This window comes from Anoplophora glabripennis, unplaced genomic scaffold, assembly GCF_000390285.2.
Source record: "Anoplophora glabripennis isolate ALB-LARVAE unplaced genomic scaffold, Agla_2.0 scaffold346, whole genome shotgun sequence".
Classification (NCBI taxonomy): domain Eukaryota; kingdom Metazoa; phylum Arthropoda; class Insecta; order Coleoptera; family Cerambycidae; genus Anoplophora; species Anoplophora glabripennis.
The window spans coordinates 275,969-302,374 of record NW_019416443.1 but is presented as its reverse complement, the minus strand read 5'-3'; the positions used below and the strand labels follow the sequence as shown (position 1 = coordinate 302,374).

The 26,406-nt window shown below is 33.4% G+C and overlaps 1 protein-coding gene across 4 annotated transcripts in view; it reads right to left on the bottom strand.

Annotated features, from left to right (window-relative positions):
* Positions 1–26,406, bottom strand: part of LOC108909145 (eukaryotic translation initiation factor 4 gamma 1) — a 74,622-nt gene that overhangs the window by 40,106 nt on the left and 8,110 nt on the right. For 2 of the 4 annotated variants that reach the window (XM_018713382.1, XM_018713384.1), the window contains exons 2-7: positions 12,849–12,877; positions 10,419–10,603; positions 5,903–6,001; positions 5,633–5,825; positions 4,096–4,287; positions 970–1,277 (exon numbers count right to left, since the gene is read on the bottom strand). In XM_018713382.1, coding sequence (XP_018568898.1) covers positions 970–1,277; positions 4,096–4,287; positions 5,633–5,825; positions 5,903–6,001; positions 10,419–10,603; positions 12,849–12,877 — 1,006 coding nt within the window. The remainder of the gene's footprint in view (positions 1–969; positions 1,278–4,095; positions 4,288–5,632; positions 5,826–5,902; positions 6,002–10,418; positions 10,604–12,848; positions 12,878–26,406) is intronic. The other 2 variants (XM_018713385.2, XM_018713383.2) reach the window with 1 other exon arrangement.

Sequence of the window (26,406 nt, the reverse complement as noted above, 5' to 3'; positions counted from 1 at the left end):
TTTTCCGAATTTTCTCTGTAAAAAATGAACCAATCGGGTCACACAAAAAACCATTTTATAGATTTTTTTATTCTCTACAAAAGTCCTATTGAGAGTAAGACAATTCCATCATTATTTTTCGAGATATTATAAAAAAAACAAAAAAGTGTCATTTTTTTGCAGTTTTTATTGTTTAAAAAAAATTGTTCACGACTTTGCTAGGGAAATCATAAAAATATTTTTCAAAAGGTAATACATGAAATTTGCTGTAATATTTAAAGTGTGCCAAAAAATCTCTATTCCTCAAGTTTGTAAATGGGAAATATTTTATTACTTTAGAAAAAAAAACCATAATTTTTGCTTGTTAGTATTCCAAATGGCAATTTAAATGTATTGGAAAATTTTTTGTTTAAAAAAATGGCAATATGTACGTACTCCAAGAAGCAAAGTTTAAAAACATTTTTCAATTAATATGTGAAATTTTTGGCTGCGAAGGAAATATTACCCAACTTGTTATACTCATATAAATGAGTACTATAAAAACAATAATATAAAGTCTAATGCAACACAATGTAAAAACTTGAAAAAAATGAAGAAGTGAAATTTTTTCAATTTTTTTAAGTGAAAGTTTAAATTTTTTGAAATAAAATTAAAAATAGATGAAATTATTTAGGTTGAGCTTATTGGACATTAACACAAAAAAATTATTTGACTGGCAGCACCTTGTAAATAAAGACTGATTACAATAATTAAAACATAAAAGAATTCCATGAAAATCAGAGAAATTCCCCGAAAATTTCAAATTGGTATACACCTTATGTCCTATGTATATGGCAAATGGTACACGACAGAATCATGAAGAAAAATGTGGCTAAAATTTCATACACCCAAAAAAAAAAGGTGCTCCCTTCCGAGGACAAGTGCAAAATACGGAAACTGACAATATATCGATAACAAAAATGATTAAATACTCACACGCAAGTCATTTACCTTTAAATTACTAGTTTGCACGATATTATCTAATCTAGCATTGGAACTTTGCACAGCCTGTTGTAGGGGTGGTTGGTAGGTGAGTTGCTCTATGTGGTCCCCGGCGGGCTCCTGGTGGTTCGACAGCTCGTCTATGTGGACGCTCTCGTTGTCGGTGTTGATGGCCTGCATCACCTGCTTGGCGAAGGCGGCCTGCACCTCCTTGTTGTGGCTCTGCGGGGTGGGCTGGGGCGTCTGCCTGGCGGAGGATTCACCCGAGGGCGGGTGCGAGCTGCTCTGTTCGTATATCTCGTTCAATCTGTCTGTTCCTGCGTTTCAAATAAAAAAAAAAAACGTGGAGAAACGGCGAACTAACTCTCAGTAACGACAGTGTTTCGATTAAAATTTCAAGTGTTTTAACCCGTTTCATGAATTGACCAATAAATCGAAGACAATAGAACCAAATTATTCCGATATGTGTAAAACCAGTTTTACATTAATCAATTTTTAAGCCACTAAACCTTAAAACTTGCTATTTCACTAAGGTGCTCATGATATTAGTCAATTTATTGGACAAATTTAACACTACAAATTTTTACAATAAAAACTAACCATGATAACGGCAAACTGTAAACCACAATAGATTTATCAACGTACGCTGAACTGACAAACAACAATAACAAACATGTAAATTTAAATATTAAAAATAAAAAGAATTTACCTTTCAATGAATATTAAAATGTCTTAAAAATTACAAAGTTAAAAAATTTGCCACAATATAACTCTGGAACAATTTATTGGGTGAAAAATTATTAACGATTGTTCCGCAAAGACAGAGCAACAAAGACAGGGAGCTATATACAAGGGGGGACCCAAAAATAACCGGAATCATAATGCTGCGCTTCGTATACTTGTAGTACCAGGTTGCGCCGCCAGAGGCCAGTTGTAGGAAACTGTTGCGATGATGCAAACAGCTTACAAAGAACATGCTCTTTGTAAAACTCAAGTGTACGAATTGTTTTCTTGATTTAGAAAGGGAGAAATGGCGATTGAAGAGCAGCCCTGTTCCGGTCACGCTTCAACTGCTCGAAGCGAAAACAACATTGGCAAAATCCGTAATCTGATCAATGAAAATCGACGCAAGACAATCAACCAACTTGAGGACTTATTCGGGTTGTCCTGGAGCTCAATTCAGCGAATTTTGAAAGTCGATTTGCGCATGCGAAGATTGGCAACAAAGTTCTTGCCAAGACTTCTCACCAGAGATCAAAGGGATCATCGCATTCAAAAGACGATTCAAACTTTTTCAACAAAATCATCACAGACTACGAATTATGATGCTATGGGTACGATCCAGAAAGTAAACAGTCAAGTCGGTGGAAGTCAACTGGCTCACCTCGTCCAAAAAAAAGCTCGTTAGGTGAAATCGAATGTGAAGACGATGTTGATCTGTTTTTTTTTTTTGACATCAAAAGGATCGTACACTCAGAATTTGTCCCTCAAAACCAGACGGTAAACCAACAATTCTATTTGGAGGTTATGAAAAGGCTGCGCAGAGCTTTGGCGAGAAAACGTCCAGCTTTGTGGAATTCCGGCGAGTGGTTCCTGCATCACAACGCTCCCGCGCACACGGACTTCAGTGTTCGCTAGTTTTTGGCCTCAACGAAGACAATTATCTTGACCCACGCGCCCTATTTGCCAGATCTACAACCCTCGGACTTCTTCCTGTTCCCGAGGATGAAAAGGGACTTGAAAGGGAAGCGTTTTGCCGATGTCGAGCACGTAAAACTCAATGTCACGAAGGTGCTAGCCTAGCAGGTTTCAAAGAAGACGAGTTTAAAAAGGTGCTTCCAACACTAGAATGTACGTTTGGACAAATGCATTAATGCTAATGGAGAGTACTTTGAAGGAGATTAAGGTTGTATTTGAGAAACAATAAAGTAAACGCTTGCTACAAAGAAATTCCAATTATTTTTGAGTCCCCCCCCTCGTTTAACTCCACTATTCGTGCCACACTCACAAGACACAAGCTCACTATAATCTTTTTCCAAGTCCAAGGGCATGCATTTGTGAATTGTTTTTTCAAATGAAACGATATATTTTTGTATTTAATCTAATAGAAGTTTTTTCCCGATTAAATTTAACATAGAAGTTCAGGCCGATTTATAAATTCTCATTTTTTGGCAAAAAAATTGTATTAAAAAAATACCTTTATAGCTTGGGACGATTCTTTTGAGAAATTGGTAAATGTAAAACAGGTTTAATATACAGAATTCATAAATAAACTAAATGGCTAAATAATTCTTTTTTGGTACAAAGGTAAGAGGCGTTAAAATATAATATTTTTACCACATTTTATTTATTTTTAGTTTGACATAAGTCATAAATATATTATGATTTGCTTTTACCACGACTGACTTTAATTCTAAAATCTCGCTAATAAATTGGAAAATTTATCGAAACGTAAAAAGATAGCACATACACATCGAATTGGGATGACTTCTTTAACAATTTAATGGGTTCAAAATTGGCGTCCGTAAAAAAAATAGTTTTCCGGTGCGACACTTTTAATATTAAAAATAAGTCAAATTCCAAAAAAATATAGCATTTCCGTGATTTTAACGCAAACATTACTTTCCAGCACTTACATTTTTTTAATTTTTACTTAAAAATTCACAATATCAATACATGTTAGTAACTTTACTTTGCAAGACCAACTCATTAGGATACATCAAAACTGTACGGAGGATTTACTGTCACCCTATTCGTAGACTCGAATAGGATGAGGCGTTTTCTCCATTACTCTGGCACAAGTTCTGCTCCAACGTACTATGAAAGCGTATGTTGGCACTAGGCTATTTGTGCGACCCGCAAGGCAAAAATAGAATTAAATTTTCAAAAATTTGGAAAGAAGTAAAATCACGATCAAAATTAAAAGTAAGTTTTTATTCACGAAATTCACTGTTTCAAAAGATGGAAAATTCAGATTAGAATGCAAAAATTTTGTCGCAGTATTTAGTTATTGCGACAAAATTTAACTCTCTTGTGATGTCGCAAAAAGTAAAAAGAAACTACTCGGTAAAAAAACAGCAAATTTCCCGATTGCGGACTCCTCCCGATATTTAGAAAAACGTACTATTTCCTTACCTGTATTAGGATCTATTACGGCTATTGCATTAGGCCGCCGCTTATTCTGGTGTCTCTGGAAGGGTTGGTGCTGGGGAGTGTTGGGAACCATCGACACGTTCGGGATGGCTGCCTGCGTCGGGTTGGGGGTGGCGGATTGGGTCTGAGGAATAGGGCCCGTCCTGGGGGGCAACATCTGTTGATTGTAGTAATCTGAAAGAGAATCATGTTTATCAGAAGATCACCTACGACTGTTACCCATCATAAAAATTTATATTTTTTTTACTTTTTTTGTAATTTTTAAACCCCAGGACTGAATGGGCTAGTGTAATTACAAAACAACTGGGTAAACCACGAGCATATACCTAATTAAGAGCTATGGCATGCATTGTTGTCAAATTTCACCATTCCTCATTGGTATACGTTTTTCATAATATTACACATAAATTTAACAATGAAGACACACAAACACGCCATACCGTCACTGAACATTGAAATAAATAACTTAAATGACATACACTTTCAAACAAGAAGTTTCACTAAATTTTACTATAAAATTAAACTTAACAAAATATATATATAAAATAGAATGAAGTAGTACCATATTCGGCCATTTCTGTTCCGCCAAATTAAACATTGGATGTTAACAATGTTAATACTTACGTAGAGATGTCACTTTTTGACATTGTAATTGCGTTTACAGCGTAACAAAGGCCGGGACTTGTGATAGACTATTTGTTAGTTCTCAGAACGGACGGGCCAATTCGGTCAACAATAATAATTGAAAAGTTAAGGGTTTTCAAGTAGGTTTAGCGTCCCCATAAAGTCGTTGAGAAACTAGTGCCTCTTGTCACTGGGAGTGATAAATTTGCAAAGCTCAACCATCGCAGTCCTTCCAAGAAGGCCTCATGAAATTTAGCAGTGATTTTGAACAAGTAGACCTAGATCGTCGGGGCCATGTGTTGGGCATCTGGTATCGACCAACTGCGTCGGTTTAGCCCATGGTAAACGGGAAAATCGATATTTCTAATAACGCGAAATACATCCAAAAAGACGTAGGAATTCCAAGATATTTAAGTAAGTTGTTAGAATGTTGTGAGGAAAGTAATAATAGATCAAATAGCTGGTTTTTTGGCGGATTTTCCAACCTATAAGAATAGATTAAATGAGATCGACTAATCCGTCTCACGTTGCTATACGGAGTTACGAGAGGAAGCTGTAGGGTTACGTCTCTAACAATAAAAAAGCAAAATAATATACCGCGGGTTCAAAAATTTCTAATAGCATGTTGATTTTTCGACAACCTAAAATATTATTGACGCTTTTATTATTTCCCTAAAGTATGTAGCCATTTTTAAACACTTTCTGACATGCTAACCCACTATTTGAATCTAAAATAGAATACAGGTATATGATTAAATTTTGATGTCTAAATAATTTGGTTAATATAAAATACGGTTCAGTTCGATAGTCTTATTTTGACCTCAAGAATTTGTGGCGAATCAACCTACACGGGACATCGCAAAACATTTTATATTTTTGACGGTTCCGTACTTACAATTAATAGCTGGTTGGATAGGCGTTGTACTATACTGGAAAGACTGCAGGTGTTGATTGGGGTACATAGGAATCGACGGTGGAACAAAATTTGGCCGTTGGGTGGCGTAGAACTGCACAGCGTTCGTCTGCGGTATGTACATGGTAGGGAGTGGTACACACTGGGTCTGCGCTGCTCCGTACATTTGAGGGGGCTGAAAAGTCATAACGAACGGTAAAATGAATCAAATAAAATCCAATAAATAAATGTGAATACAAACAAAATACTCACCCTGTTATTGTGATTAGGCATTCTATGTGTTTGACTCGATGGTCCAGCCGTTCTAGGAAAATAGGTACCCTGACTCGATCTGACTTGCGGCTGAACAAACTAAAAATCGATATACACGTACAGTTATACCCCTGTCGCATTTAAAGACCACATAATAATAACTACAGTGTCGTTTCTATACAAATGAGATAACATGTGTATCAAAAATTGTAACTATTGATAACAACGCAATATCTTTAGGCCTGCTCGAGTAGCTGATTAGGTTAAAATCTTTAGTGCCATGAGAGTAATTCGATGGGACAGTGAGATTCACAGAATGCGTTCCTTATCAGTTAATTGGGGAACTGATAACTTTCTTTACACCGAAATACATTCAACTTGATAAAAATTTCTTTAAAATGTACACACAGAGAGAGAAAGTATATCAAACGTTTTTCAAATGCATGTCTTGTTTACTTTAAGTCTAATTCGCACCGACTTATCTGTTCTTAACACCATAATCGTAAAAAGTAAATGCAGAATAAATACTACTTAATACGAGTAATCTCCCTCATCCAGTCGGTTATTGAGAGCAGTAAATATTAAATTTATCAGCATCAGCAACACATTTGCAACAATTTCAATGTTGCGCACCCAACTGACATCTGAAGGGTACAGGAAAAGGAGCGCCAGTTTCAGTTCTATCAATTGTGAGACAAAGATGCTAATTAGTTTTGTCCACGCTTTACGTTCCAGGGCACAGGCTAATGTGCTCCAAGAAAGTAAACAACTCACAACTTTCTTTATCAAATTAAAAAATAGCACTGTTTAGGCAAGATTTTCTTTACATTCGATGCTGAGTAGCCACTACCACCTACAATAGTGATCAGAAATTAATTAGTCTTTAATTAATTATATTAATTAACAATTTCGACAACAATTATCAGATTAATCGTAACACGAGATGCAATTTTAAATAATTTAAATATACACATTGTCATATTGCTTTAAAGCAGTGGTATTCAACCATTGGTACAAAGGGATCCATAGGATAAGTATAGAAACGTGAAAAAATTAAGTTAATAATTAAAGAATTCCAATAGTTTCAAGTATTGTACAATATTATATAATTTTGTATTGATTCATTTTAAAAATAAAAACCTCAACTAGCATAATCCAGCCTTCTTATTCTCTAATCTATGTTTAAATTTCAATGTATTAATGGTAATATAGACACTAAAGCAATTACAAAAAAAAAAAAAAAAGATTTTTACCTACTACCTAAAGTCTAACCCTAACCTTTGGCTTTCTACTAACTCTAACTAAAACTAAAGTATATTTACTCCAACGCTGATTATACTAAATTAATGGGGTACTTGAACAATTTTTTTTAAATGTCTTTGAAGAAAAAAGGTTGAATACCACTGCTTTAGAGAATGACATAGTCAGTCATCAATGTTTAAGATACCTACGTCTTGCGCAAAGAATAAAGACCTTTATAAACTAGATGGTAATGGCCAATCCATTAGAAGAGTTTCAATATACTTTCATCTTATTGTACACTGAATATTTCTATATTTATTTTAAAAAAGTATTTTGTGAAGGGACCCGCTTTTCGTGTACCCTCGTTTATTGATGAGGGAAATATAAATGTGACAGACGAATATCATACTGAAATTGGAGAAAAATACTGCTATTTCAACAGTAAACTGAATAAAAAAATAAGGGACAGGGAATTTTTGCAAAATACAGGGTGATTATGATGAGCCTGTGTTGCAAACAGACTTTTTTTAGGCAAAACGATATCTTTCTAAAAGTATAGAAAATCACCCTGTATATTTCAAAAGAAAAATTTAACAAACAAAATCGTATTTAATTTATTTTTTAAATATTTATATCAAAAATTTTACTCACCTTCCAATATATACTTATTTTTGAATCGCGCTGTACAGATCAATATTCAAAGTGTCAGTTACGATATACAGTGTGGCCCATTAAGAATAAGGGCACCCCTCTAAAATTTTTTTGAAATTTACAATTCCATGAATTATTTTTTTATATCCAACAGCTTTCTAGATGTACTTGCTGAACCAATTACGATAATTCAGCAGGTTATCAATCGCCTGCTGCAATTTTTTTGAAACAGATCTTCCGAAAAATTGGATTGTTTTATTAAAAATTTGGCTGTGTAGCCAATATCTCAAATTTCATCGATTTATGACATTTTTTATAAAAGCTAATTTCTCATCTTCAGGCATTTCCACGGCCTTCTAAATTTTTAAATTAATTGTAAAACAGAAACTTATCTTCAAAACTTTAAGACTAAGTTTTGACCAAAAATTATACAAAAAGAAAATCCAGTTTGCGAAAATATAATCTCTACATCAGTTTTCACTTTGCAATCATCGTTACTTCCTCAATTTTTTTTATTAATATCACAAACGTATATATTTAACAAAATTAATTATTTCAAAAATGGTATATTGCAGCTGCCATAAAATTTGCATCAATTAGGGAATATTTTTATCTCTATTTTTATTTTTCAATTTTCGAAAAAACGTTCCCTTCTAATAATTTTTGCTTGTCTGAATACCAAATAAGGGCAATTTAGATATACAAGACTTTCGGCTTAGAACAAAATATTTTCATCACCTAAATTAAAAAAAAATAAAATTTTTAGAAAGATTAGATTAATATTATTAAATACAATAAATGATAGGATTTAGCCAATAAATTCTCACAATTTTTAATGTGATCTTATTTTTAATTTCGACAGATTAAAAAAACATAATTTTCAAAAAATAAGTTACCTATATTTGGTGCTTATTTAGTATTAACACAATTAAAAATTGTTAGAAATCTGTCCAAATTTTCTAAAGTAGTATAAAATAAATCCCAGCTAGGTATCAACTTTTCAAGTCATTATACTTAGATATACATATACAAGGTGAACCAAACTTGATTATAACTACAAGAATCTCAAAACTATTAGAAATACTGAAGCTTATAAGGACAAAATAGTGTTTAACATTCCGCTGAAAAAAATCGTTTTATCTTCATATCAACTTTATTAAAAAAAAAAAGTAAAAATTACTCTTAAAATTTGGCTATAACTTTTTGCAGTTCGAATGTGAAAATTTTTTTTAACCATTCTGACAAATTTTTTGTATTCCACTGGTTTAGTGGGTTTATTTTTTTAACTAATATTTTCGAGAAGCTAATTCTTTCATGGATATTGGATTTTAAACTATTATTGTAATATCAAAAAGAATTACACGGCGTTCAAAGGAAGGTTCAAGACTTTTTTCATAGGTATAAATTGCAAACAACCGAGTTAGACTTGATTTTTAAGTGATCTTCAACTTTTTTATATACTGGGTGATTCACAACTTATTCAAAAAAGTCAGGAATAGATGTGACATGAGAAATGGAATCAATATCGTAAAAAAAAATTTTGTAAAATACTTTTTCGAAAAAAAAAAATTATTGAAATTGTAGTACTTTCAACCATTACATAGCTGGACAGCAGCCTCTAGCGTCAATCGCAATACGCGTGGAGAGCCACGTGACGTCAACGACTCCGAATCCTGAAATCCGATTTTACAGTCGTCGTTGCCATAGTGTTTACAATAGTTTTTTAGTAGTTAGTGCCAAAAATGACTTGCGTGTATAGCAACTCGGAGTTGTTGGATATCGTTTTAATTTATGGTGAAGCAAGAAAACATTTGTATTATGGTGAAGCAATTGTGTTATGGTGAAACAAGACAGCATTTGTGTTAGTCCGTAGAAACTGAGTAGACTGGACCCAAATGGTGTTTACACAAAAATTTTGGACAAAAAGAAGTGTATTTTTAAATCATTTTTGAACTGCCCTCTTTGATTTTTTCTTTACAAAATTGTATTTGTAAGAATCCTCTGTACATCCACCATTTTATTTTTTGGATAAGTTCTGAATCACCCTGTATCTAATAGTTTCCAAGACGTTTTGCAGTGACAATAAAATTTGGTTCAGTAAAAATTTAAAAAACAAAAATTGATGTGTTAATAGCACAAACTAATTCTTAATAACAATCAACTGTCAACCAACAAGCATATTATGATAAAAGCGGTACAAATAGGCACTGTAAAGATAGTAGTAGTGTAATGTAGTAGTAGTAATGAATTTAATTTTCAGCCAAGTGACATCTAGAGGTAGTACCTTGTAAATAAGAAATAATTGGAGTTTGAAAAAATTGCATGAACATTTGAGACAATCCCTATTATTTTCCTGACATTTCAGATATACTTCTAAAAAATTCCCAGATAATCTGGATCGGCATACATCCTGCCTAAAGTGCTTTCCCGCTTGAAAAAAAAAATCCTGCTGAATAGTCGTGACCGGTTCAACAAGTAAATCCAGAAGGCCGGCCAATACATATAAACAATGATTCATTTGAACCGTGCGTCCCAAAAAAATCCAAGAGGGGCGCCCAGATTCTTGATGGGCCACGCTGTATACCGAAACGAACTATATCGAACGAACAGGTTTTCCACTTACCATAGGACTCATTGAGGGCGGCTGGGATATCGTCTGGACCTTGATGTCCGCGTTCGGCGGGGTGGAGGCCTGATTCGGTGGTATGGCGTTGGGCGCGATGCCCCTCATGCTAGGGCCCTGGTTGGCCCCCTGGTTCGGCTGTGGAACATATCCCGCAGGCGTCGACACCGGGAACCCGTCAGCTCCTTGAAAGAAGTAACTCATCAAAACACTGGAAACGGCACGGGACACAACAGGTAACTATCGGCTCCGGGAGCCTTTTGGCACTGCCGGAGCCACGTGCGGACCTCAGGCGGTCCCGTCGAGGGTAGGAGGGCGTGGTTAATTTAGCCCTTTGGGCCAGGTACAAGAATAAAGGGTTATTACTGGTACTTTCCAAAAAAAAGAGGTCGTTATGACAATTTCAAGTGATATTAACATCAAAAATAAAAAGGAAAACATGTCTTACTAAAACAAATGTAGTTTTTCACTAATTTATTAAGAAATTGAAACTGACTTCGCGCATCAAAAAAATATCAATGGATAAAATGAAACTAAATATGTTAGATAGGTTATAATAAAATCAAAGTGAAAACGCATGGTTTTATATAGCGGGTGTCCCAGAAGTAAGTGTCAAAGTCTTAACCGAGCAATTCAACGTCATTAAAAAAAGTATCTTATTTTTTTAAACTTTCAAGGCTAGCCTACTTTGTTATAGCATTGTTATTCGAGATAACATTCGAGATGCGCCTAAAATTTAATATTAATATTTTTGATTACAGTGTAAGATTTTGTCACAATATAGAAAAAAACCTGTTATAAATTTATTATAGTGGCAGAAGGTGTAATACTCGTTTAGGGTTTTATCAGCGGCGATTTACATCATCAAAAAATACAATAATTGTCTAATTTTTTTGGAAATCTAGTTTTTAGCATAAACTTTTGAAACTGTAAATTTTTATTACCCGTCACTGAAGTTGAGTTAATAATGAATAGAAACACACAAAATGGGTATTAGTGGTAGTACTTACAGTGTTAGAAAAACATTTTAAGGCCGTGAATCATTCAACAAAACATTCGCACACGTTGCTTCGGTATTTGTTTAATTCATAGGCAACTCGTTAGCGTTATTTTAATGGCCACAAAACACCGGACAAAAATGTGAGCTATCTCAAATATTTATTAAGCAAAAGACGCGTTTAATGCGTTAAATACGTGGTTAAATTTTGACACATACTTCTGGAATACCCTTTATAAGGTATATTTTTAATGCAAATTGATAATAATTTACTTTCAATGGATGTCTTGTGAAAAACGCAGTAGGCTATAATTCCGCTATTTTCTGTTAGATTTATATTTGGAAAAAAAAACAAAATATTGGCGTTAGTAGCTCTAAAAATACTACAAACCCACAGAATAATTTTTTTCAACACCTGCTCTAATGGAGGCGATTGTCATTTTTTTTTTCATGAACGAGAGATACATATGTTTTTACTTAACAATATACTGATTCCAAAGATATAACCTGATTTGTATAAAATTTATTTAAAAATCGACAAAATACTGTTTACTGTTTAAGTTGTTAAGAAAACAATTAAATAATTATAGAAATAAATCATTTAAAATAAGAAACAGGTTATCACGTCACGTGACGTATCAATAAAATTAACAAAAAAAAACAAATAAATTAAATAAACATAATTTTTTGTTAATTTCATAAAATTTGAAATTAAGTTTCCTGAAAAAGCTTATAATCGGAGATACATTGATTGATACCTTACGTGCTGGCAGATGACGTAATATGTTTCTAACCTTAAATCTATCCCTATGATGAATCAACTGTTTCATGGCACATATGATCATTTTGTTGCAACGTTTAAATATTCACCAATATTTTGCATATTTTTGTAAATTTTTCGCGAAATTCAAGTTATATATTATGAATTAACAAATATTTCATAAAAAATATCTCATTCTATTGAAAAATAAAAACAATCGCCACTCATTACGGCATGCTTTGAAAAATAAGTGATATTAAGTGCCAGTTTCTAGTATTTTTAGTCGTTAATGCTAATCTTTTTTCTCTTAAAATGGAAGCAAAAAATGAACGGGGTTATAACCTAAGACAAACGATATACAGGTCGTCAAAAATGTGGTAACAACTTTCCTTTTCAGTTAGTTCTGTTTTGTGTCGAAAGAATTTTGAACAATTGACTGTAACTTTATAAAATCGAGAAAAAATTTTGTTTCTCCACAAAAAAAAATTGTAGCATTTGCGCCAACTATATAAATGTCAATTAACTACCTACTTCCATGAAATTACTATATTTCCCATATTTTTCGAGATTGAAACCTCCCATTTCCCCAGAAATCCCATTAAATTCGACTCACTCGTTACACCTTAATGAATTAAATTCCTAATGGTTAAGAAAATAAATAATTATAACTTACTGCCGCTCGACTGTGATATGGACTGGTACCTGGATATCAATATTAAGGAAAATTAAGTAATACTAAGGCTATGTCAATAAGAATACAACATTTCCTACTTAAAGCATCATAATGTAGTAATTTAGCGCATACCTAGGTGAGCATTACCGATTCTACCTATTAATTAAATTCAAATAGGCGCCTGATATAAATAAGGCTTTCATGTTTTTCAATGATATCAGATATTGGTAAAAAAATGAGGTTGGTTCGCAACCTTCCAAAGTTTAAAGAACTTTTTAATTGCCTGCAAAGCAAGGGGCCCCAGAGCGTCCTTAGAGGTCGAAATTTCGACGCGATCGGGTACCGACAGAAATGAATCACCTTTCTACTGTTGAAATTATCGACCTCTAGACGTACCAGCCTGGCGTGCAACAAAAACAAAAATTCCAACTAGCCGCAGCTGAAATTCGCGAAATAACAGGGCAGGCCGCAACGCTTGTTTTTAAAAACAAGCTAAGTGTGCCGATAACGAGCATTACGAATACCGATAAATAGGTTTCGTACTTGTTTTGGCGTAATTCTATGCAGGCCCCAGCCCACCGTAAAGGCTGTGGGGCATTGATCCTCGGCTTTTGTTGGCAAATGAACTAATTACAATTTAATAATGACGGCCCGGGTATAAGCTGTTGCTAATGATTCTGAAAGCCTGGCAACCGTTTAGCAGGTAGTCGTAGGTACACAAAGTTGATACCAAAATATAACATTTTGCGTAGTTGTCTACGCGCTAACAGACACATTCCTCGACTGAAGGGATGGAATTTTTACGACTTAACTGTAATTGTAGTACGTGGGAACGATTATTCAAAAAGGTAGGTATATAAGGGTGATTGCCCCCAAAAATTAGTAACCAGATGTTCCGAGTTGCTCAAAATACTAAAAAAACAGGTGGGGTAACGTAATTACTACCCCCTAAAGCACAGTTTATGTTCTTTTTTCCACACGAAATATAAAGACTTTTCTGCCTCGAATAAATTTCTCTATGGAAGTAAAATAATATATGGGGACACCAAGAGGGGTACATTTTCAAGTTTCATAACTTTGTAACGATATACATTACTGTTTTCCGAAGATTTATTATTTAAAAAGGCTAATTTCTGATCGTAAACAATTTTTTTAAATATCTTAAAAAATACATACGTTTTAAAATGTACGTCACCATTTTTAAATAAGATAAAGTATAGGTCAGAAAAAGGTAAACACTTTCTATACATATATGTTTACCAATGCTGTAAATACGTTTTAATTCTTGAATATAGTTACTTTTGAAACAAACAAGCAATAAAAAACCATCTGCATTCTAATATCGACCTGATACCTACCTACATGCAAAAAAAAGATTTTACATCATTGATGATCCATAATCTTAAACTAAGTAAAATATTTTCCACTGTATGACATACGGATATCTAGAATATATTTCTCTGGGTATATCCTATATATTTTTTCTTTACTTGTAACGCTTTACAAGTAAATTAAATTGTGTTACAAAATGGAAGTGCAATCGTAAATATTTTTAAATATTTCCAGGGTAATTTCAACCACAGCAATTTGCAGTTGCTACATCACTTCCTTCAACTGATCTACATCACCAAATAGTACATTGCTTTAATTCCAAATAAATTTGAATATTGCTTCAGTATAACACAAAACAAATATTTAAATCGATGTCGGATACAGATTTTTGTGGATACTAGGTATATTTACTTTATAAAAAAAAGGAATAAATTCAATTCTTTGTCATTGACTTTTCTTAAAAAACTGATGGTCATAGTTTCGTTAGAAAAAAACTATTTTTATTTCCAGTTTCATACAATTATTTTCTTTGTACTACATTCAATGTAGATACAATTCTTTGTATAAAAATTATATTTTCGTTTCATAACAAGAATTTTGGCTCTTTTTAATTTAAAATGTGGCTTAATTTCGGGTTTTGATGGTACATCTTCGGGCTCCGGGTTAACATGCGATTTTTCCGGGTTTGTTTTCGTTGTTGCGGAAAAATCGTGATTTCTTCGTGAAACCATTTTAGATCTAGATTTCCTGATTGCGTTTTATTTTTAGACGTCAATTTCTTCGAAAACTATTTGTCCCTCAGATTTCCAGATTGCGTCCGTTTTTTTTAGACATCAAAATGCGTTCTTTTTTTTTACTGAACGCGATTTGAGTGTAACCACACAATCGATTTAAGGCTGTTGTCGAAAATTGATCATATTTGCTAGTATGAAACCTGTTGAAGCATCGTATACGCTGCATTTTATTAAATTTATTTTCAGATAACATTCGTTCTGCTCGTAAGTAAATAAAATTCCCGGTTCGGTTATACATATTTACAATTTCAAATTTCATGATGGACTTCTTAACGTATTTATTTCGAGTTACAATATAAAATCGTCAGTTCCGTGCTAAATCGTAAACACGGACCTGATGTTAATACACACGGAACCGACATTAACTTCCAACACTCATGAATTATAACACTAGGAACGTGAGTAGGTCTTTCGGTTGAAGATAAAAAAAAATACTGACGACGTAGTCTCAAGTCAAATATATTATTTTTAATGGAAACCATAGTTGGATATCAGGTAGCAAGGAAGGAAGATTCAATTATGTAGATTTTTCGCATATTTCCAATTATTTTGCAATACGCGCACAATTTGCACAGGAAAGTACAATTCTTTACATAAAAGTCTAATTTGATTGCACTAATACGTGAAAATTTAAAATTTAAACGAAGCCTACGACGCACTTTGTATAAAGCATCCGATAAAGCCTTTAAGATGGGGAACATTTACCTCAGAGATAACTCTGTACTCTTGAATAATAATGACATAATCAGCACGTACTATCGCCAACGCCTGCTATTCTTGAAAACAAAGATAATACGACAACAAAAACAAACTAATCACGTCTCACCCCCGCCTACTTATGACATTTAATTTGAATATAAGACACAACAAAAGCTCTTCTTTTTCAAGGCTCACAATTTTATTTTAGACGAAAACAGTTCCTAGATGCCTGACTAGACTAAATTTGAAAACGATTAACCACGTTTTCGCCGTACCGACTATTCCGAATGAATTTTAATTAGGTATTATGTACTTTCTAGCGGAGGAATACCTGTGTAGATCCCGGATCAGAATTCGTATCAGAAGTATTTACGTCTTTTATTTGGAAAATGTAATATTATAAACGGTATTAGAAAAAAATAGATCGAACGGTTAGCTACAAATGTTTTGGATGCAAATAATAGGACTTTCCTTATGTCATTTCTCACTTCAAGATACAGGCTGCCAAAATTACAATTAAAAAAATATTTTTACTAATACCTTGATTTTTAAGATAGTACGTTGAAATTTTGCAGACTTTTACCACAGCATATGTATGTAAACCAGCGGTTTCACTTTGTTGTCGGCGATTCGATCTCATTCAACGTTTTCCGCGTCCTTGCAGGAGAAGAGTTGATCAGGGCCGTACCTAATAAGAATTTTTTACTTGGGGAATACCGTATTATAAAATCCCTGCTGTCAATGCAAATAAAAATTTTCTTAATCACTAGAAAATAAGTAGATTGAGATACTTGCTGTAAATATTGAATAAAATCGAATTTAAAATACTTAAAATTATATATTTTCATTTCTCAATTATTATTTTTTACCCAATATGCATAAATAACTGCCAAAAGTTGCAACAGAAACTTGGCAACTTGGTTGAATTTATTATTTGTAAGTTGACAGAATATGTATACATTATGTTATGTGATCGCTTGCATACCTGACTGCTTTAACCTCTAAAATGTCGGATGAAGAACAGAATCAGTGGAAACGAAAAATTGTGACAAAAAGAAAGTACGAGTGCTTGAGAATTAGAACAGAAAATAGCAAACGCAGGAAAAAAGCTGTTGAACAGAAGTTTGTAGAGCCAGAACCTCCGCACACCGTTCGAGGGCATCAACTAATCGACAGAGAGTACATGGCACAAAGCATGTACTGCTCTTTTTGCAAAGAACTTTTACGTATTTTAGATTATTTACAAACTGTGATCACGAAGCGATTCGCGTGGAAAAGTTTAAATATGATTTTGTTAATGCATAATAATGCACTTCTGTGAATATAAATGTTCCTTATAAGACAAGCGATTAAAGCAATTGTATAATACAATTTGATATATGTAGTATTATACTGTGAGACGATGTTATTGCAACAAATCTAAAAAAAAAATCTAAAAAAATATACTGAAATTATTGAAACGTTAATTTTAAAATGAAAAATGATATTAAAAATGTCATAATTTATCAAAACTAATTTGTGTATCGAAGTTTATTTAAATCTCCCGCCACCTACCTCATTCATACTCTATTGCGTTGTTGCCTTTACTTCTTCGCGTCTATTACTAGGCGGATGACAAGTCAGAACTTTTTTATGTTTCATAACTTATTTCTCTGTGAAATGTGCGGTAACCTACTTTTTTCTTTCTCTCATCTATTAATTAATGATTTAGGTAAATGTCTATATTTTTTTCGTCTCACCATTTGCATTTTTTCACCAGTAATTAGATTGTAAGCATGTCCCATAAGTACCTATGTTAAATATTCAAATTTTTGCATTAATTAAAAACAAACAAATATAATTTCGTAGCACCCGATCATTTTTTAAGAGTTCACGAGAAAGAGACGCCTAAATGGAAAAAGGCATAAGTGATTGACTTATTTTTTGTAACACCATGTTACAAATCTATTGTATTTTCTACATCGACTTAGCCACGTCGCGTTCTCTAGAAATTGTTATGTATAAACAAATGAATATTTCCTGCGATTTATGGCCATGTTTATTTGTTGGCAGTGGCGATCTGACATATTTCTAATAACTAGACTGAATAACAGGAACTGGAGTAGTGAAGTTATTTTATTGCTTCGAAGGAGTGGTATTAATTACAGTATAAACCGAGATTTAAGTAACACATCCACGGGTTTCAATATAAAATAACAGTTTAATAAACTAAAGACCAGGGATGTTCCGAATATTTGTATCCGTATTCCATTAAGTACGATTTGTTGGCAATATTTTTTTTTTAAGAATAATTTTTACTTATGTATTTGTTTAATATTTATGAACCGTAAACCTGCCGCCTGCGAAAATCCCACAGCACCGACAATCAGTTTCAGTGACCCACATTTCGGTGCATCCTCCTGCAATCCTGTGGGCCGCTCCCGCCAACGGCCTGCATATACGCGACCCTATCGATTTACTCCACCTTCCTCCCATACAACCATACCAGGCACCGCTCCCTTCCCGTCGCGGATCGTGACGTAAGTAAATCAAGTAAAAAAAAAAACTCGTACCGTCGCGGTCCGTCTGCGTCAGCGAAGAATAGACGGTCGTCAGACAACAGCGATATTTTTAATTCTGGGAGCCGCCGCCACATCCCGTTTCCCAAGAACTGTTAAATTAACCACAAATTTAGATTTCGTGATATACAAGTGTCTAAGTCCGTCTAAAAATGCTTGAGAGTTGAATGTCCTCCAATAGTGACGGAAACCAGCAAATTAGAAGGGGAGAAATCGTTAGACGCGTGTAGCAGGCCGCGCACTGCAATTTTTGCTTCTGAATGCCAATATGGACTCTCAACAGCCATGATCAGTTTAATTTTTTAAACACTTACTTACTTACTTTCTTCCGAGTGCAATAATGTACACAATGTTAATATTTACTGACCTATCAGATTAAAAAACTCATAGTCAATAGACTCTTTTAGTGTGACGTCACATATTTAGGCAACCCGCAACAATTTGTCATAGTTGAAATTGTACAAACCGAATCTGACCCTTGTGTACTATTTACATAGATGCTATAAAAATGAACAACTTCGAATTAATTTATTTTTACAAGGAGTTAGGAGTATTTAACTTTTGGATCATAGTTTCTAAAGCAAACTATCATTAATTATCCATGTAAAATAACACCCTTAGATGTGCGCATATCATTAAGACATTTTTTTTGACATATCCTATATCATTGTATGATCAACTGGATGAATAAAGATTGATCGATTGATTGATTGATTGGAACACCCTGTATATTTTCCTCTTCATACTGGCTTGGACTTCTCTGATAACGGAAAGTTCACCATCATAAAGCATTTTATGTACATAACCAAAGGAAACAGAATTTTCTCCCTTTTCGATGAGCTTCTTTTCTTCAAAGTACACAAAAATTGCATTCTTACTAACTGGTCTTTCAGGTATGATAATATATCAAAAATCGTTACAAAACTTAGGAGAAAGAAAGCAAGAAATCACAAAGTTAACATATACATAACCATAACCAAACTTTTCTTGAATGATATCCTGTTACGAAGCTACTTCACTTACATTAAATTCTTTTAGAGTGTCACTTGGGGTTTGAACCTTTGAAACTTCGTAATTATTTCTAATATTGTTAGAACACCGCGATATTTAAGGTAATGACAAAGACTTATATCCAAAGTACATAAGGTCGAAAATCGATCTAGTAAAAAAAGTTAATATTTACTGACGTTTCGGATTACATAGCGCATTGTTAATCTTCTTCAAATAAATTATTATTCGCTACATTATTAGACTTTGCTCCAATTTGGCTATCCTCTATATCCGATGGTTTCCGATTTAGCAATGTTATTTTTCCAATTTTAAACGCCCTGTATAACACACAAATGTATTGACCCTTACCTACATCAAATAAAAGCTCTTTTCAGGGCCTATTCGATGGTATAATACAGTATTTTATAATGTTGTTTTTTCGCATAATTTAAATTTTTTTAGGGCTTAAATGAGGTCAAAATGAAAAAAAAAGTACAGGTCCCATATTTTTTAACCATTTTGTATGTACTTCAAAATTTGGAAAACAGCCCATTGTACATATCCAGACTGACGTGAGGAGTTTTGTTATCAATCCTTTACATAAGCTAATAGAACTATTGCCTATTCCTCTTATTAGAAAAAATATATTTAATATACATTTTTAAAAAAATTCTATTAATATTCTTAAAGAACAATATATAAAAGATAATAGTATTTCCAAAAATAAATTAATAATATGTATGTACCTTGCAAACACGGAAATAGAACCACGACAATCAAATTTTGGTGTGCAACAAGTTGACATTCAACGCTATCATTAGTTCCACATTATCATTCATTATTTATTATTATCGACATAATAATGGACTAACGCGTTTTTTTTACAGCAACAGCCTTGGCGGACGAGACTCTACAAAGGTGCCTCGAACCTCAAAACTTCGCGAAAAACTTCAAACGCTCCAGATCCGTCTTAATTTCCATCTCCAATAAGGAGTAACCTCGTCGATGTATTTTTATCTCAAAGCGATGAAATTTTTGTCCAAAACACGGCCTTGACTGGAGTCTTTGTATTTAACGAGCCTACTGAAAATAAATTCAGATACGCCTCATTAACCACTCGTTATATTCCTGACTTATCAGCTGTAAGCGTCGCAATGTCCTTGTCGATTTGCACCCATAATTACAATAAATGATTTAATAACGAGTACGTACCGAAAACAATTCCCTACGGAAGCACACAAGGTAACACAAAAAGATGTTTTATGCCATTTTTAGTCAGCTATGGCATACGTGCACGACAATGATTCAGCGGAATTCGGTAATAAATATGTTTTTTAGAAATTATTATACATGCATTGTGGGAAAAATATATAAATTTATACACGATTTTCTTCTTCGAATTATTTGTATTTGTTGGATAACGTTATTTGCAATATCGCCAAGGACAAAAACGTTTTATGCGGATACAACAATGTTTACAAGATCGCAGTAGCCCTGTCCAGAAATTAAAAAACAATGATAAGAGGTCTATGTATTCTATAATTTCATTTTAAAATTAAAAGTGGAAAAGATATTCCGTGTATTTTAATTATAAAAGCTCTTTACAATCAACTGTTTTCCAATAAGTCCTGTAAAAGTTATCAAATAACATTTGGCAACGTAGGCTTTATTGATTATTTGAACTACTACCGTACGAGTAGTTCTACAGTCAGTTATGGATACTAGAGGTCTGTTCCAACAGGAGTCAGGAATTGGTTCCGAACCGTTCGAAATGAGCATCCAACTAATTCTGATCAGTGAATTCACTGAAGACACATTGAGAACTTAACTGGCCAAACATTTCGAACGGTTTGGAACCAATCCCTGACTCATGTTGGAACAGACCTTAGATCAACAGTATTTGAGGCTGAGCTCTACATTCTATGTCATTGATGTTCATTGTTATTACTATTAACATAACCTATAAAACTAGTTCAGGTGTTCTGTGTATAAAACTATCAATAATTTTGACTTTTGTATCTTAATACATTAACAAAAGTGTTGGTGTTGGAAGTGTTAAGGTGTCTTTCGTTCAGGACATATATATTTTTTAATTTGTTCGTAACATTAACTTAGAAACTTCCCATTAAAAATACAGAGATATCGAGAATGATTGACCGGATTCTGAACGTACCCTGTCTCAATTGCTATCAAAACTGATTTCCGTTTGCTAAAATTACTTTTTTTCCGTGCGATTTCATGGTGTTCTTTGGCGATTTCACAATTTGACGTTCTGTTCATTGGCGCACGGATTTTTTGGCTTGAATATTATTTTGTAGATTTTGTTGTTACATTATAAAACAGTATTTTTCAATACTACAGTTAGAGTAGGTGGATATTATACGTGAGTAATTAATTTATTGCGTATGTTGTTCCCTAACCTAATCTGTTTTTTAATTTAGGTTAACATGGCATTTTCATTAGAACATGATAAATTTCTTCTGGAGGCCTATTTTCGTAGTGGACAAAACAATGGTAATGGTTGGAAATATTCGATGAATTCCTGTCATTTACAATTTCAAGAACATTTTCCAAATGATGAAATTGATTATGAAATTTTTTCGAGACACGTGAAGAGATTAGTGGAACGCTTCCATAACACTGGAAGTGTTTGTAGAGGAAAATCTCCAGGCAGAAAGTCTATTCTTACAGAGGAAGTCTTGGAAGATGTTGAAAACCGCTTACGAGCTAGTCCAACCAAATCACTACGTCGGTTATCTGCTCAAACAGGTACTTAATAACAAATATTTATTCTAAAATTTGTATCATTATTCCTAAATTGTTTATAGGAATATCATATGGATCATGCCATAAAGCAGTAAAGAAGTTGCATTTTCATCCTTATAAAGTTAGTGTTGTGCAGGAACTACTTCCGTTAGATTTTGGAAAACGTGTGCAATACTGTAATTGGTTTAACGAAAATCTGAATGACGACGATATTCTAGATCTAACATTTTTTTCTGATGAAGCGTGGTTTCATTTAAGTGGGTACGTAAACTCCCAAAATTATCGCTCTTGGAACACAGAAAACCCTAATATTTTGCGTGAAACAACTCTGCACCCTATTAAACTTGGTGTTTGGGTAGCTATGTCACGTAGAAGAATAATCGGACCATATTTTTTCCGTGAAAATGTAACTGGGCAGGTATATCGGCAGCAAATATTGTTACCATTTTTTGAGGAACTTCACGACGATGAAATCCATCATGGATACTTTCAGCAAGATGGCGCAACAGCTCACACCTCTAACGAAACTTTAGAGTTGATTAGAGAGTATTATGATGATCGAATAATTAGTCGAGATAGATGGCCACCACGTTCTCCTGACCTTACACCCCTAGACTATTATTTATTTGGTTTTTTAAAAAATTCAGTATTTGCTCAACGGTTACACACGATTGAAGAACTTCAAGAGGCAATTACAAACGAAATTAGGAGTATTACACAAAATGTTTTACAGAATGTATTTAATAATATGAAAAGAAGAATTAATACCTGCTTGAACAACAATGGACATCATATTGAACATTTATTGTAAAAATATAGATATTTTTATGGATTTTATGTAATTTTAAGGTAAAATATTCAATAAAATGTGAAAAAATTCCAATTACTCTGTTATTATATATTGCATGTAACTGTTGTTTATTGCTCTCGGTCATACAGACAATCCTACCATCTAACATAATCAAGCACTTCCAACTGCTTGCATTTGCTTGAAGCAAATTTTTTTAAGACACTTTTCCTGAATTTCGACAGCTAACTAAAATGTTCAGCATAAATTTTTGGGCTGGATCGCTTGCGCTGGATATTCAGAAGTGTGAAAGCAGTAGCTGCAAAATAGTCGTCTTATAAGCATACAGCAGTTTGCTTTGATGAAAAACAGCAGCTTGCAGCGTATCGCTGTATAGCTGAATCGTCTTAGATGCCAAGAATGTAGCCACAATAGTGCTTCTGTTTTAAAATTAACTCATAACGTTTTAAAAATAAAATCGCTGAAGCACTTACAGTCGTTATTCAAAATTAGCTACATCAAACTTTGATTTAAAAGTTTTTCTAATTGTAAATGAAATAAGAATTTTGGAAAAGTTAGGCTAAACCTACATTTGATTCTGTCATCCTCTTTAATAATAATAACAATAATAACATTTATTGGTCCATCAGTATTGCTTAATTTGTGAAATAACTTTGATTTTTGTTAAATAATTGATATTTTTATTATGAATTTCCATTTTGACAGTAACCTAATTTATTTGACGTTTGAACGTAATTATTTGTTTACCATTAAAATCCCTCAACCTGCGCTCATGATTCTAGTATTGGTATCAAAAACTGGTATGCCGCACATCAAAAATCAGTATGAGGCGGCACGGTCAATCATTCTCGATCACCCTGTATATATATAAGAATATTAAAGGAATCCTTTTAAGATTTTAGCCGAAAAGAAGTCAAGAGAATTCGAAAATAATTTTAACAGCCCCTAAAATTGTTGCAGAACGGACCCGAAATCAAGCCGACGTGATCTGACAGAACAATTTCCATGGCTGATTAAAGGACGCTATAAAACGTAGAACAATCGAACCAAATGAAACGTTACTACACTTATACCAAAACGGTCGGTCTTGCGGATGCACCAACACACTTACACACATAACATGCATCCTCGTGTCCTTGACAGCGCCAAAGAAAAGCAGGAAAAACAGTTAGATGGCTGTCGAGTTATACGATCCTCGGCTGGGAATAAGCGATCTCACTGCGAAACGTCTCGCCGTATACGGGAGCGTCGATATCAACGCGAAATCTCAACTATGCAAAACTGCCGTCTACCTACGAACGGATATTACGTATGTAGAAAGGGACGCACCGCTTCCGTCCAACAATTCTTCAAAACCATATTTTATTAGTAGGTGTATGGTACCCATTATTTTGTAACGGCAACGGGTGAAGGGGGGCCGGGGGTAATCGCACAACTTCCGGTTCTCGTACAAGAGATTCATTGTAGCAAATTAAATCGAAAATACAAGGTTCTTCCACAATTAATTATGTGTATATCGTTACGCGATGTTAAAATATGAGGCGAGTCCTAGAAACATCTACCATGTGGTCATAAAAATAGTCGATATTAAAAATATTCCACATTTTTTTTATTGTCTAGGTAAACAAGTAAGATACGAAGTTCGACTGTTTACCTGCAATATATCAGATAATATTAATTTACAAATAATGTTTTCTAGTTCTAATTTAATGCCATTCTTAATACTGTAAAAGGACAGGCCTTAATCTTTAATATTTTTTTATGGTATACAAAGACGACTCTATAATCCTCTTACAATTAAAATTTCATAAAAGCAGCAATACCCACAATAAATTTTTACAAACAAGTAAAGAAATAGTTTAATAATAGTAATTTAGGTAGTTACATTAGTGAGATATATTTCTACCACAGATAACTATTATAAGTTACAAATAATGTGTTTGGACCTTCTCTTTGAATGCTCAGAAAAAAACACAAACGTTCTAATTAAATCATCTTTAACATAGCCACTTCAACTACTTTATACTACACTGAAATTTCAACAAAGTATTAATTTGAGAGACAATTATAGGATAACTCCATCTAGGATAATAAAAAAAATGGTTAGGTACCCAAATCTAACGGTTGATCTACTATTATGATTAATTAGATTAGATTAGCGTTGCGACATATTTTGTTAAACACGTTCATTACTAAACGGAGTCCTGTTTACGATCGTTGTTTCTCCCGTTGATTTGTTATTTTCACGGACGGTGTGATCTTCCAAGTGTATTTATTAATATTTACACTGAACTAAGTACATTGTGTTCAAGTGAAATTCAAGCGAGTATAGGTTTAAGAGAATAGTGAAATGGTAGGTTAAAGACGTATTTTCTGTGCAATGAAAGTGCACGCGACAAAAATTTTATACGCAGATTGGATAAGACTGGAGACTGAAGACTCAAGTAAAAAGCCTCGCGGAATCGGAATATGCAATCAGAAAAACAATTGAACATCTATTTAAACGGGTATTGCCGAAAAATTGATTTTTTGAGGAAGAAAAAACATTCTGTATCGTTTTGCAGGAAAATATGTGGTTACAATACAAATATTTCGGTGATAATTTATGTGATTTATTCAACTTCATCAATATTTATTTTTGACTAACCGCGTATATTTGGTTGTATCAGATTGAATTTTTAATTACGAATTCAGCGTACCTAGGCATACTTAAAAAAAATGTTTAAATTTCAAATAATCAGCTTTCAAATACTGAAACAGTAATTGTTTAAGGAAAAACTATTTACGCATTTATAGGTTTGTATAATAGGGTCGTTTCTTCAATTTTTTTTTTTAATACTTGTTTAAAATATACACGTATTTCGTATATATTCCTTTCGCTTCTGATCATTTTATGCAAAAAAAAGAAGTACACAATATGCGATAACGTAGATACTAGATGTTTCATAGTATAGTCTTTCCGATCTCAATTGAAGACCTTGAGCTAGGCAGTATATACCAGGTTCGATCGCTACGCCGCAACTCCGCATTGAAATTTTGGAAAAACTTGTTCACGTATTTATTTAGCCATACCCATACACAGGTCTGATCGAACTAAACGTGGAAATGGTAGAAATGTATACACCCAGTTGAAGAATACGCGCGCGGGCGACTGGCGCATAAACACAGCCGCACTGGGCGACCGACCATAAATTTCAGTTGTTGACAAATTGCTTAGCAGTGCAGTGCAGCAATGGGAAATTATTTTATTGTTGATTATTTTTAATTAATAACCTAAACTAACAACCTTTCCTCATCCCTTCCTGACAAGGATATGTTCATACCTTCCCGTTGGTTCGCGATAAATTAACATATAATAGAAATTTTCTGCACATTATATGCAAATTATTATTAATGTTCGCCTTTAGCAGAAAACTTTTTTAGGGACGCCTATAAAACTCATTAAATTTTATTGGTATGCGTTTTTATACATTTTCAACTGACTTCGGAAAAACTATAACTGAAAAGGCATATGCACAATTGTATCTAGATTTGGATACACATACAACTAGAACTTACAATTTGTTAATACACAAGTATTTGCGTTGGCGTTTGGTTGCAATTAAATTTAA